General features: G+C 32.8%; 1 protein-coding gene across 3 annotated transcripts in view; it reads right to left on the reverse strand.

The window, feature by feature from the left end:
• Positions 1–13,530, reverse strand: part of aralar1 (calcium-binding mitochondrial carrier protein aralar1) — a 232,900-nt gene that overhangs the window by 8,781 nt on the left and 210,589 nt on the right. For 2 of the 3 annotated variants that reach the window (XM_085816757.1, XM_085816759.1), the window contains exon 17: positions 7,842–7,932. In XM_085816757.1, the coding sequence (XP_085672883.1) occupies positions 7,842–7,932 (91 nt within the window). Of the gene's footprint in view, positions 1–7,375; positions 7,464–7,841; positions 7,933–13,530 lie in introns of those variants that run through there. The other variant, XM_085816758.1, reaches the window with a different exon arrangement.

Genomic DNA, 13,530 nt, shown 5'->3' on the forward strand with positions numbered 1-13,530 from the left:
ATAATGATGAACAGTATAGAAAATTAGATATTCTTATGGAATTATTTTTTTTGGCACTGATTCAATGCTTCATCACTATGCTTGCAGTGTATTATTGAGGAATTATTACTTTTCATGAATTCAGGAAAACTTGCAATGTATGATTTTCTGTTTTACACTTGGTCATAACTAACAATACGGCATACCGCATTTTTTATTTTTTTTTTAATCAAGGAACTGTTTTTGATTAAGTTAATAAACTTAAATTATTTTTTAAAAAAAGCAATACAAAATAGTCATTTGCTGGAAATGAGCTTGAGATGACATTCATCTAAGAGATTAAAAACAGAGTTCCTCTGGCTGACTCAAGATGAAATTGAATCAATAATAATCTCTGAATGTGAATTCTTCTATTTGTTTGTATGCTCAGTGATTAATCTCTATATCTCAAAAAAATATTTCAGCATAATGAAATGGATGCATGAATAATGAGAAGCATCAGTTTGTGTGTTTAAAAATGGGCTCAGAAACCATTACACGTTAATAGGGCATCATACTATTACATATTATTATAATGTATCAAGTTGGTACAAATTTATACTAATTTTGAGTTTAATAAATTAAAAATTGGTAGTTTATCTGAATTCTTTTCTTATTCTAGGCTTTGCTACTATATAAGTAAATATATCTTTTTTCATTTCAAAACTTTTGCTGCTCTTTTGTTACAGATCTTAAAAGCTAATTTTTTAAAAAAATTTTTAGATGAATTTCCAGTATTTTTTCATACGTTCGATTACTTCTCTTTTACATGTTTTTGGACTTAATCAACTAAAATTGCAAATTAGATTTTAAATCTTTATTGCTTGTTTATTATTTATGTTTTTAAAATTTGAATATATTTTCCCCCCTCTTGAAACAATGGATTAAAATATGTTTTTCTTTTCAAATACTGGATTATTATTTTTGCAAGTTTTGTTTTTGGATTATTATTTTTGCAAGTCTGTAGTAGAGGTTGGGCTGATAAAAGATATATTAATTTTATTGTTTTTCTACGATTATTAGCCCAAAGAAGCATTAGCCCAAAAGGGCTATCAGTCTCAAAATGGGATTTTGCATTGAATCACTATAAAAGTCTAAATCACTTTTCAAAATGTTGCCACCAAATATTATCACCCTGTCTTATATTTAAAGAAATTAAATAACAAGAATTTGCATGAATATTTTTCGCATTGTGGAAAAACAACGGTACCTAGAGCCATCAAATTTTGAATAATATAGCCCTCCACCCAAATTATGGACACCTGGCAGCGTAATTTTTTAATTTATTTTATTGTATATTGCATATTTTGTAAAACTTTAATGAATTTTTGATTAACAAACTCAATTATTTAAAAAGCAACTCAATGGCAACACTATATGGGGGGGGCATTGTTATCTCCAGCATACGAGATTATCTATCAGAAGTTCTAAAGACAGATTGTTTTTAAATATTTTGGCACAAATGCTCTCAAAACGTATATGTAAATGGGGGAAAAAAATGCCTCTTTGGATTTTTTTTTTTTTTTTTTAAATTTTAAACCTTGTTTCATGTCTTAGTCAGCTCAGAAACAAGCTATTTTATTTATTTCATTGCAATAACCCTCTGAGATGTAGTGAAAGATGTAAATTTCATTTTGGTTTTGTCATATTCCCCCCAGCCCCATTTCTCGCATTTTACCACTGTCCTTCTGGTTTTTTGCAGGATTTATTCTGAACTGAATATGTGTTTTTTATTCTTACTTTAACATTATGTGTGTGTGATGATTTTAAAACTGATGACACAATAGAGAGCATGATTTACAGATTTTGATTATGATAGAATCTAGTACATAAAAAATAGCAGTTATAGCTGTCACATTTAATATTTATCTTTTTATTATAAAAAAATTAATATTTTTAAAAAAAATTTATTGACACACATTTTTAAGCAAACAAAGAAAAAGTTGCACACTAATCACCAGTCTTTAAAGAACTACACTGGTACTACTGTAATTTTTTTATCTTCAAAAGACAGATGAAGAAGTAGGCTGGCAAGAGGAGCAGAAGGTGGAATGCAATGAGTCCAAGATGAAAGTTCATTTAGATAATTTTGAGTTTCAGTTTGCTTTATTCTGATTGGTTAATGTTTAAGCTTCTGAAATTGTTATTGATGAAAGCCTTATGTAAGTTATCTGCATCAAGAGCTTAATGCAAGAGTTATATGACAGCTATTAATTTTGAACTGATGCAGTTTAGAGTAATTTATTTATAATTTATGCACTATTTTTAAGATGGAAAGGTTTCGTTTGTTTGTTTTTATCTGAATATGGCAAAGCTATCTACGGGGAGGGAAGCCTTTATGGAGGACCTTTTAAGAGAAATTGGCTCATATCTATGAAATGTGGAAAGGGGAAATATCCAAATTAAAATAGAGAGTTAAGGGACTATTGCAAATTAAAGTGAGAATTTTCCTTTACATATATTTATCTTGTATATATATATATATGTAAGGAAAAGATTTATAAATCCAAATACTAACTTTAATTTGCATTTGTCATCAGATGTAGAATAGATAAAAATGTAATCAGAACAGGTGTGCAAATCGGTTCCATCATAATGAATGTATGAGGGTTGGAACTTTAATAGTGGCAACTATTTATTTACAAGGAATACAAAAGTGATTCATGTCACCATGTTTTACAGTCCTTCAATATAGTCGCCAGCATTGTGTACAACCCATTTCCAACGATGTGAAAGTCGCAGAATACCTGTAGCAGCTCCTGTCTTGTTGAATGGACCGGTCTACTGCAGCAAGAATCTCAGGAACAGTTTGGAAGCGAGTGCCACGAAGTGGTTCCTTCATCTTAGGAATTAAGTCATAGTCACAAGGGCTTAGATCTGGGGAGTATGGTGGATGGTAAAGCACTTCCCAGCCCCATCGCTTGAACAAATCAGTCACAGCTTGCGCTGCATGCGGCCGAGCATTGTCATGCAAAATGAGAGGAGCGTTCTGCAGAAAGTGTCGCCGTTTTTTTCTCAAAGCTGGTCGGAGATTGTGCTGCAAAAATGAGCAGTAATACTGCGCAGTGACAGTCTGCTGTGGGGGAACGGTATGCATTAGGATGACACCATCACAGTCATACACAAGAATTACCATAACTTTCACATTGCTGGGGTTCTGACGAAATTTCGAACGTTGTGGTGACCCGTGATGACGCCATTCATTTGATTGGCGTTTCAGTTCTGGCTGGTACGATCGGGCCCAAGTCTCATCCAGCGTAATGATATGGCGTAAAAAAGCATCTCCTTCGCGCTCATAGTGCTCCAGGTGGGTTCGGGAAGCATCGTATCGTAGCCATTTCTGCATTTCCGTCAATTGATGTGGAACCCATCGTGAAGCAATTTTTCTCATGGACAGGCATTCCCTTCAGAATGTGCAGCACAGTCGGATGCGCTAATCCTGAATGTGCAGCACAGTCGTATGCGCTAATCCTGTTTGTCCGGCCAGCTGACGAATCGTTTGGCGGCGATCACTGTCCATTAGTGCGGCAACAGCTTGCACGTCTGCATCGCTGACACTCGGACGACCTGGCCGCAGCATGTCTGCCACGTTTTGGCGTCCTTCATTAAATGCTTTCACCCATCTTGATACGGTTCTGTAAGGCAATGCAGATTCCCCGCAAGCCTCTTGAAGCCCTTGATGACACGGTCGTGCTGTACGACCTCTGGCACATTCAATTTTTATCCAACATCGTTGCTCTTGTTTTGGAAACATCCTGACAACACTTACTTTAGACTGTGAGCTAATACAAGGATCCGTTCTTTGCGTCACTCCGCATGCGCTTGACGTAGGCAGGACGAGTCTTTTTGCTGAGAGATAACGTAGGTATGTAGTTCACGTGTGGTATACGCGATATTCTTTGGTTTAGTTGCATAGCATTTTTTCAGCTGTGTTGCCATTATTAAAGTTCCAACCCTCGTAATTATCCAAAAGCATCAATTCTTCAATTTCATTTATTAAATGTGTCATCAAAGTGAAAATGATACCAAAGTTATCCAGTATTGTGTACCTAAATCTACAAAGTGATTATGAGTATTTAAATGATTCAGCATTCTATAGTGTTTTTAGAAGTTTCAGTGGAGAATGTGGTTCCCAAGATCATTAATCGCCATGTTTACAAGAAAGTGTTTTAAATTGCTGGTGAGATTTTTTGGTCCATTACCATCTTCCCTTCAGTGATTCACATGTGATAGCACCTTAACTCTCAATTTTATCTGCATCAATTTATATCTGTTGTTAAGAAAATATGGGTCAACAGATTAAAAGGAATACTAAAATTGACAATGATTGCAGACTTATTCTTTGTGCATTTGCATAACTGCAAAATTCAAATAATTTCATATATAAAAGAGCAGAATTTTTATTTACCGGGCTTTAATTAACTGAGTTCTCTGCTAACTAAGCTAACAATCAATTTAAAGAAATATCAGTGATAGATCTTTTGTCATTTGTTATATTGGTAATGGAGCATTTAACAGCCTTTCTATTATGCATTACAATAAAATATATATTTAAATGCATTAAAATTGATTGCAGTGCTAAGCAACAATTAATTTGTAGACATGTCTGAACAGATAAAAGGATGATGTTTCAGAATGAATAAATGTAAAAACAGTCATGAAGCATTTGTTGCATAGATCCAGAGAGAGAAAAAAAAAAAAAAAAAGTGAAGATAATGGTGAAGTCTTCGTTTTGGTTTATTCTCACTGTAGCAAAGCATCCGAGGGCTCTCTGCCTAAAGGGAAAGAGGCATTTGTGTAGAAGACTTCTTAAGGTAAACTGGTTCATATATACATTATATGTGAAGAAAACATGAAACCTTCTACACAACCTGGTATTCGAAACCAGGTCAAATTATAAGTACTTGGCATCCTTATCACTCAGCCACTAATAGGTGCTGATGCCTTCAATCAAGTTAATTAATATTTAAAGCAATGTCTTGATGCTTCTCGTAGGGATCTTTTGTTGATGAAAAACTGGCATTTAAATTAGGAAAATTACATAACTGCTTCAAAGTTTCTGAACCAGATCAGCAGTTTTAGTTAACTTTCTAAATTTATAACAATACCACAAAGCTAACAACAATGATAAAGGAAATCACTTCTATAATTTTTTCTCCCACAGCTGCTGCTCTGGTTTTTCACATTTCCCCCTTTAAACTTAACTGGCACACAGCAATGAATATTACAGAGTTCAGCAATAAAGATATTTTAACTGAGTAATTTATGTAAAGTCAGCAGGTTACGGTGAAATGTAATAAACTATCTTTTGGTGATTACTTCTAAGATAACCAATTGTGAAATTCATTGAAATGTTTGAGAACATGCACAAGCATCAGTACTGAACATCTAAAGGGACCAACCACTTCCACAGAAGATTAAAGTCATTTAGAACAATGGATGATCATTTTAGGAAGCACTTGTTGCACTTGGATTTTAATTAATTTATAATTTAACCTTAATAAGAAAATATTCTCAAAATCTAAACGAATTTTGTTATTTAATCAAATAATCTGGATTTCATCAATAAAAACTGACTAGCATGAAAGCTGAAAAAGTATAAGTTGTCTAGGTATATTAAATAATTGGAGATAAATAATTACCTGTGAACATTTCTTGCTATTAATTGAAAGAAAATAAAATGAAAAATTAATAACTATTTTTTATGATTCAAGATCAAGATACACAATTTTTTGGAACATCTTGGCTTAAATAACAGAGCTTTCCTCATTATAATAATTTATAAAAGATTATGCTTTTATTTACATATTTTAATCACAGCTGCCATTAAAAAACGTTTTTTTCATAGAAATTAAAATATCTTAAAATGTATTTATCTGCATTCATTTAAACCAGTGAGAAAATAAGAGAAATCACTTCAACAGACATAATTCAATTTCATATTTATAACTAACATTAAGAACTGTAAAAAAATGTACTGAATGATCATATAATATGACCATACACAAGAGTTATTCAAAAAGCAAGTTCTGGAATGTAATAATTCCTGCAATCGACAGATAGCGTAATTCTGGCTATGTGGTATTATAGCTTCTATGACCAAAAATGTGTCACAACAGAAAAGTTCACATGGTGAAATGTTGAAAAATGTAAATCTTATGCTGAAAATGTTTAAGACTTATAGAAGATCTCAACGACTGTGAAATTCATTCTGTAATTTGCTTTTTGAAAGCAAGGAATGTGTGAACATGTGAAATCCATAAGCAAATATGGGAAGTATATAGCAATACAGCTCTGAGTGAGGGGATGGTTAGAAGATGAGTTTAGTTGTTCAAATCAGGGAGAACGAGAGTGCAGGATCAAATGAGAAGCAGTAGACCATTTGCTGTGAATGACGAACTGGTTTGTCTGATGTGAAAATTCATTTTCACCTAGTGTTTCGTGTACCATTCCATATAAAACTGTCACCAAACACTTGGGTTATTGAAAAGTGTGTGCATGGTGGGTACCAGAAATGTTGACAGAGCATAAACATTTTGCTGCTGCTGTTGAACCACACTATCACTGGCAATGAGACTTGTGTTTTCCATGTCACCCATCATTGAAACAACAATCAAGGGAATGGGAGCACCCTGCCTTACTCACCCAGCAGAAATTCAAATGATCATAAACATCTCATTTTTAGGGATGAGAACTCTCAGTTTTTCTTATTTCTAAGTTGGCAATTATGCCATTCAATTAAAAAAAAAATTGCATACTTTTATGCACAAACAGTTTTTAGAGTATTGCCGTTTGGTAAAGTATAAGTTTTTAATTTGCAAATTTAATCAATCCGTTATTGATTATCAAACACAGCACTTTAAAACCAATTATGTACCTCTTAATCATTTAATTATTTTAATAGCATATCAAATATTAATGTTTTTAATCTGTAATACATCAAACTGGCAATTTTTATAAATGTCTGCAGCTTTTCCTTATTAGTAAAAGACATTTTAGTGCCATATGTAATGCTATAAGTACAAATCTCTTATAAAAACATAAATATACAGTACAGATCTCTTATAAAAACAAATTTCTATACTTTTATGAGATATCTTAAAATTATTATACTACACAATACCACTTATTAATGACTAATTTCAAGTTTATCAAATTTAAATGGACAATAATTTTATAATATTCTGATAAGTTTTCAGGTGCTTAGTATAGAAATTTTTTTACTTACAAAAAGCAAAAAAGAATTTAAAAATAGGCATTAAATAATTTATGAATCAACATATCATACATAAGAAAAATGTTAACTGTCTTTTTGATTAAAACTATTCTGAGAAGCATATTAATATAAAAATTTCAGATGAATATATAAAATTTAAATTGAAAAATTAAGGCAAACAGTTAAACTTAACTGTTGGGTATTTGCATCCTCGGATGAACCCTTTTTGCTGCATGCATTTAAACAACAATGGTTATTATAAATTTACTTCAAGAAATGAGTTCAAATGAGGAAATCATTAAACTTAACATGAAGCTTTTACAGAAACATTTTATGAAATATAAAGGAATTATTTTACTTAAAAATAAATTATAATTAGTTAAATCAGAAAATAAAATACTAGAATAAAAAATGGCTTTGCTTTGTTGTCCTTCACATATAATGAAGAAAACAAGTATATTATCCTTACTAATAAGTGTGTGCTATTACATCAAAATTTACAATTTCTTTACGGTTATATTTTTATAGGATTACTGAAACTATTTTCATTTTAATATCAAATTTGGTTGCAATCAATATACATACTAAAAAGTAACAAAGTACAAACCTTCCTCCAAAATCAATGTAAAACAGCCTTTGCAAAATCTCATATGTCAATAAAGTAAAACCAAATTGAGGAGCCGATCGGAAAACCCTTGCTGCATGAAAGAAATAATTTCTATAAATTTACAAGCGCACATAAAATACTGCATCTGGTATAAAAAAATAAATGATTACAGGTTATGATCATAAAGAATTACAATGCTAGCAGTTTTAAAAGGAAATTACACATGAGTTTAATTTGACCTTTTATAAAACCGATTAGTGGAAATTTGAAGGGAAAAAAGCAAAAAAGAATTTAAAAATAGGCATTAAATAATTTATGAATCAACATATCATACACAAGAAAAATGTTAACTGTCTTTTTGATTAAAACTATTCTGAGAAGCATATTAATATAAAAATTAGAATGTCACTGTCCGACATTAGAATATAAAAAGATAAGCTTGATTGCCAGACCTAACTCAATAAGAGATTTTAAATAAAAATGAAATTTTCTTGCTCAAAACTTCATCATATGATATTTAATATGAATAGCAATCACATTATAAGCTACAACAATTAGGTAGCTCCACATATAAGCATCTTTTGAAATTCAACTTAAAAAGGGAAGAAACATTTTATTTAAAAACTGACTCGGTGATCTATAAGTAGTCAACAAGAAGCAATAATCTTTTAAAATATGGGAAACATTTTATTTAAAAATTGACTCGTGATCTACAAGTAGTCAACAAGAAGTGATAATCTATGAGCTCATTTTAATTCTGTGTTCTTTGATAACCATTCTTTGCTCATATAATGGAGTCAGTAACTAAGAGATTGGTACAAAGAATGAAGTGCCACAAAAATTCTTGTAAGAATATGTTATCCAATAAACTTGAAATGATTATTTAATTTAAGCAGAGAGCATCATGACTATTTGCCCCACTACATCCCAAGTTTGATTAACAAACTGAGCTTGAAAGACTGTGACAAAGGTGGTAGCTATGCAAATCAATCACTGTTTGAAAGTAGATTGTCAGTAGCAAAATGAAAATAATACCTTCGTCAATAACAAAATGAAACTAATACCTTATAAGTCAATAAGATTGCACAGAAATTTCACATTAAATAAATAAAAGGAAGATAAGCTAAGACACCAATTTTATTTTAGTCGCATACTATGAGATCATTTGCAGCCATGAAACTTCTCATTTTCTGGACGTTATATTTATGTTCAGAAGATGTAGTTTTTTTGTCCTCCAATAAAGCAATTTTATTTCTAATGATTTGTGGATGAAAGTCCACGATATTATTGATAACAATTTTCATCCTTTTAATGCCTTACTTATCATTATTTTTAATTTTGAGAAAATATTTGGGGGCTCATAGAAGGAATCTGTTTGATATGCATCAGAATTTTGATCTTTGAAAGATTAATGGCATTTTGTGTTGTGTCATTTTATGAAGTTTATTATTATGTATCTTTCTGCAAAGAAATTCCTTTCTCAAAATATCTCAATCGCTCTTTTTATTTACTGTTCTGCAATGATCATAATTTTCGCCAACAGCTTGTTAAAAATAACAGATGGAGTACTTGAATTCAAACCATGGCATAGCTGCCAACCTTGAAGTCTTAAAAACTGGGAGAAACTAGGTTTTCATATTGCACAGTGTCACCATTTCAAAGGAACTCCAAACTGATTTTAATTCATTTTGTAATACATATTATTGAACTATATATAATTCAATTCTAATTAAAACATATTATTAGCATTTAATTGGATATTCTAAATTTTAAGTTTTTTAGTTAATTTCATTTATAATTTTCTTACACTTTTATACTGAGAAGAAGTACTTTTAAATACGTTAAAATTAAAAGTAATAAGTAATGTAATGTAGTATTTATAAACTTGGTAATGTTCCATGTATTGAAGTAAAGACAATTAAATACAAATACTAACTGTTTATCTTTGCTTAAATCTTTACACAAAAATCTACACTAGATTAAAGATAACTCAGATCAAATGAAATTTAATAAGAAAAATTCAATAAGATCAGCTACAAGGTAACCAAAAATGTTCTTGCCATTTCTGATATGACATTAGAAGAGTGAACCCCAACATAACAACAGTCATCAAACCTAGAGAGGAAGTGGTTAGGATGGGAGTCCGAACATTGGCCAAGAGTATAGTCCACTGCATCAGTACTTCAAACATAACTCATACAGCCACTGATTGAAATGGATGCGTTAAAGGTGCTCGTTTGGAGTTGTTTGGTGTATGATTTTAAAGTTGGCCTATCAGCAATAGAATCAAGTCGCCGAATTTTCCAAGCCTTTGGGGATGATGCCGTTTCCGAAAGAACTGCTAGGCAATGGTTCCAGAAATTCAGGTAAGGGGATATGTTCCTTAATGGTGCACCACACAGCGGTCAGCCACAAGCACTGAACGATGAGGCTCTGAGAGCAGCCATAGAGAGCGATAGTAGCCAGAAATGTGGTGTGTTTGCTGCACACTTCCAGGTACCTGATAAAAACGATCAGACTTTGTTTGCACCACATAGGAAAGGCATACAAACTGAGCAAGTGAGTACCCTACTCACTGTCCGATGCAGACAAGAAACAGTGTGTTGCTGCCTGTTTGTCATTCTTAGTTGGCACCGCATCACATTTGATTGAGTACTCACCATCAATGAAAAAGGGTCACACTGCGATACCTTCTCTCCACCCACGCAAGCTGGTAAACTAGTCGCCAAGTGGTACATTATGAGCTCCTGCCAGTTGGCCAAATCATCACGGCAGGCCTGTACTCGCAGCAGTTGGAACATGTGCATCAAGTACTGATGCATAAAGAGCCAGCATTGGTCTATCATAAGAGTGTACTCCACCTCCACAATAATGCGAGGCCACATGTGGCTTGGGAGGCCAGGGATACCATCCAGAGATTGGGCTAGGAGACACTACTTCATCCGCCATACTCCGCAGACCTCGTGCCAACAGAATACCACTTTTTCCATTCTCTGAACAACCCTCTTTGTGGGAAATCCTTCAACAACTGGCCAGATGCCCAAAAAGGCACCCACTGATTGGCAAAAGGCGCTGGATGACGATAGTGATTACTTTGAGGATTAGCGGTGATTATTATTTGTTTTATGACTTTTTCTTTCTGATTGTCCAAAATGGCAAACCCTTTTTTGGCAACCTTTTAAATGTAAAAAAGCACAATTCAGATGGAAATAATATTTAATAAGAAGACTTAATCTGAAGATCATTATAGATGAGAAAATGAAGTTTGCTTAATTTAAATTTCCTTAATTCAATAAATTTTATATATTGTGGGAAATATTCTCATAAGAAAGGGTAAAAATTAAAAACCAAGAGGTTTGGTGATCTACCGGAAGACCAGGAGATGTGATGAAAAACCAGAAGAGTTTGTGGCTCATTGTATTCTAATCAGACTACCGTGGCTCTAAATCTTCTCATTACATTAACACATTCGCTGCCACTGACGCGCTGGCGCGTCAGCATGGCGTTACCTCCCATGCCGGTGACGCTCTGGGGCGACAATCGAGTATGATAAGTAAACTGCTTTAGTTTTAGTTCGGATTTGGAGGTTGCACGATGAGATTTGTTTTTGTGGCACGTTAGTGAAGCATTATTTTTATATTTTCAGTGCGTGGTTTTTAAATTTTGTGTTTAAATTTTTTTTTTGTGCATTTTTAAAAATGGCAGACAGTATAAGTATTGCAGGGCCTTCACAGCCTAAGAAAAGGAAAGTAAGTAAAAAACTGACTGATGCCGAAATATTAGAATTACTAGAAAAGAGTGATCTTTCTGATTATGACAGCGTAGACGATGAAGATTACGGTTGGGATTCTACGAGCGAATCGGAAGGAGATAGTGATGTCGCTGTGGATAACTTAGAAATGTCGGATTCTGACACAGAAGATCAACAATTACCGGTAATCCGACAGGTTGACTGGAAAACAGATTCAAGTTGCATGGTAAGTCATACATTTACAAAATCTGAGTCCTTGCTAATACAGCCAACTGAAAGTACTCCTATCGGATATTTTCGCCTTTTCCTCACTGAAGTATTTCTGGAAAAAATAGTCGAAGAAACAAATCGATACGCATTAGAAATACAAAATAGCGATAAAACGAAAGAAAAGTCACGAATAACGCTTTGGAAAGATTTAAAAGTGGATGAATTTTTAGTTTTTTTGGGAGCATTCTTGCAAATGGGGACAGTAAGAATGAATAGACTTCAGGACTACTGGAAGAAGGACCCATTATTTCATAATGCAGGCATTGCAAATAGCATTAGCCGAAATCGGTTTTTATTAATTTTACGTGCATTACATTTTGCAAAAAATAGTGAACCTGGAGAACCTCAACCTACAGACAGGTTATATAAAATACGCCCTGTTATCGATTTTTTTAACGAAAGAATGTGCGAGATATATTATCCTAATAGAGAACTTTCTTTAGATGAATCTATGGTTCTCTGGCGAGGTAGATTATAAATAAAGAATAAAAGACATAAGTACGGTATAAAACTTTATATTTTGAGCACATCAAGTGGAATAGTGCAAAAGATTGCCGTGTATACTGGTTTATTAGATGACTATGGAGGGCAAAATCATACACAAAAAATTGTTTTGCATTTACTGAATGAAAAATTAAATGTCGGTCACCATGTTTTTATGGACAATTATTATAATAGCTTTGACTTGGCCAAGTTACTGTTAGATAAAAAGACACACTGCACAGGCACATTGAGAACCACTCGAAAAAACACTCCAAAGAATGTTCAAACTACTAAATTGCGAAAAGGCGATACTACTGAAAGGTATTGTCAGAGAGTAATGATCGGAAAATGGAAAGATAAGCGTGAAGTGTCTTATATTTCTACGGAATACAAAAATGAAATGGTTGACATTTTAAATAAACGAAATGAAATAAAGCAGAAGCCTCTGCCAATCATCAAATATAATGCGTTTATGTCTGGTGTAGATCGGCAAGATCAAATGCTGTCATATTATCTCTCGGAGAGAAAATCACTACGCTGGTATAAAAAATTGTTCTTTCATACTATTGAAGTAATGCTAATGAATTCACATGCTCTTTATAATAAATATTCCGGAAAAAAAATATCACTTTACAAGTACCGACTGAACGTTGTAAAATCACTTTTGCCATCAACAGACGAACAAAAGCCGACTCCCAAGAATCTCAGACGTACTCTTCAGAAAAGAGAACTTGCACCTGGTAAAACCAAAATACAAAGAAAAAGGTGTACCTCTTGTTCCTCTCAAGGCAAACGCACGGACACTACGTATGAGTGCCGTGACTGTCCCGACAAGCCAGGATATTGCTTGAATTGCTGTGAAATATACCATAAGTGATAATATATTTATGCAGTACTGTTCTACACTGACATTTTGTTTGTAATAAGTTTAATTTTTTTTTTCATTTTCTATTATGTTGTTTATGTATATTATACAATATTTGTTACATTTTATAATCTTACATTTACATTTATACATATTTATGTTTTACTGTTACATTTTATAATTTTTCATAAATTTCACTTCTCTTTATCCAATTAAACATTTTATTTCTTTTAAACTGTGACTTTATATAATGTGTCAATAATTTCGCAGAAAAATGATGAGACGCGCCAGAGCGTCAGTGGCATACAGATAATAAGTTG

This window comes from Stegodyphus dumicola, chromosome 5 (assembly GCF_044657685.1).
Source record: "Stegodyphus dumicola isolate Sdum_Otavi_A_Nest chromosome 5, ASM4465768v1".
Taxonomy (NCBI): Eukaryota; Metazoa; Arthropoda; class Arachnida; order Araneae; family Eresidae; genus Stegodyphus; species Stegodyphus dumicola.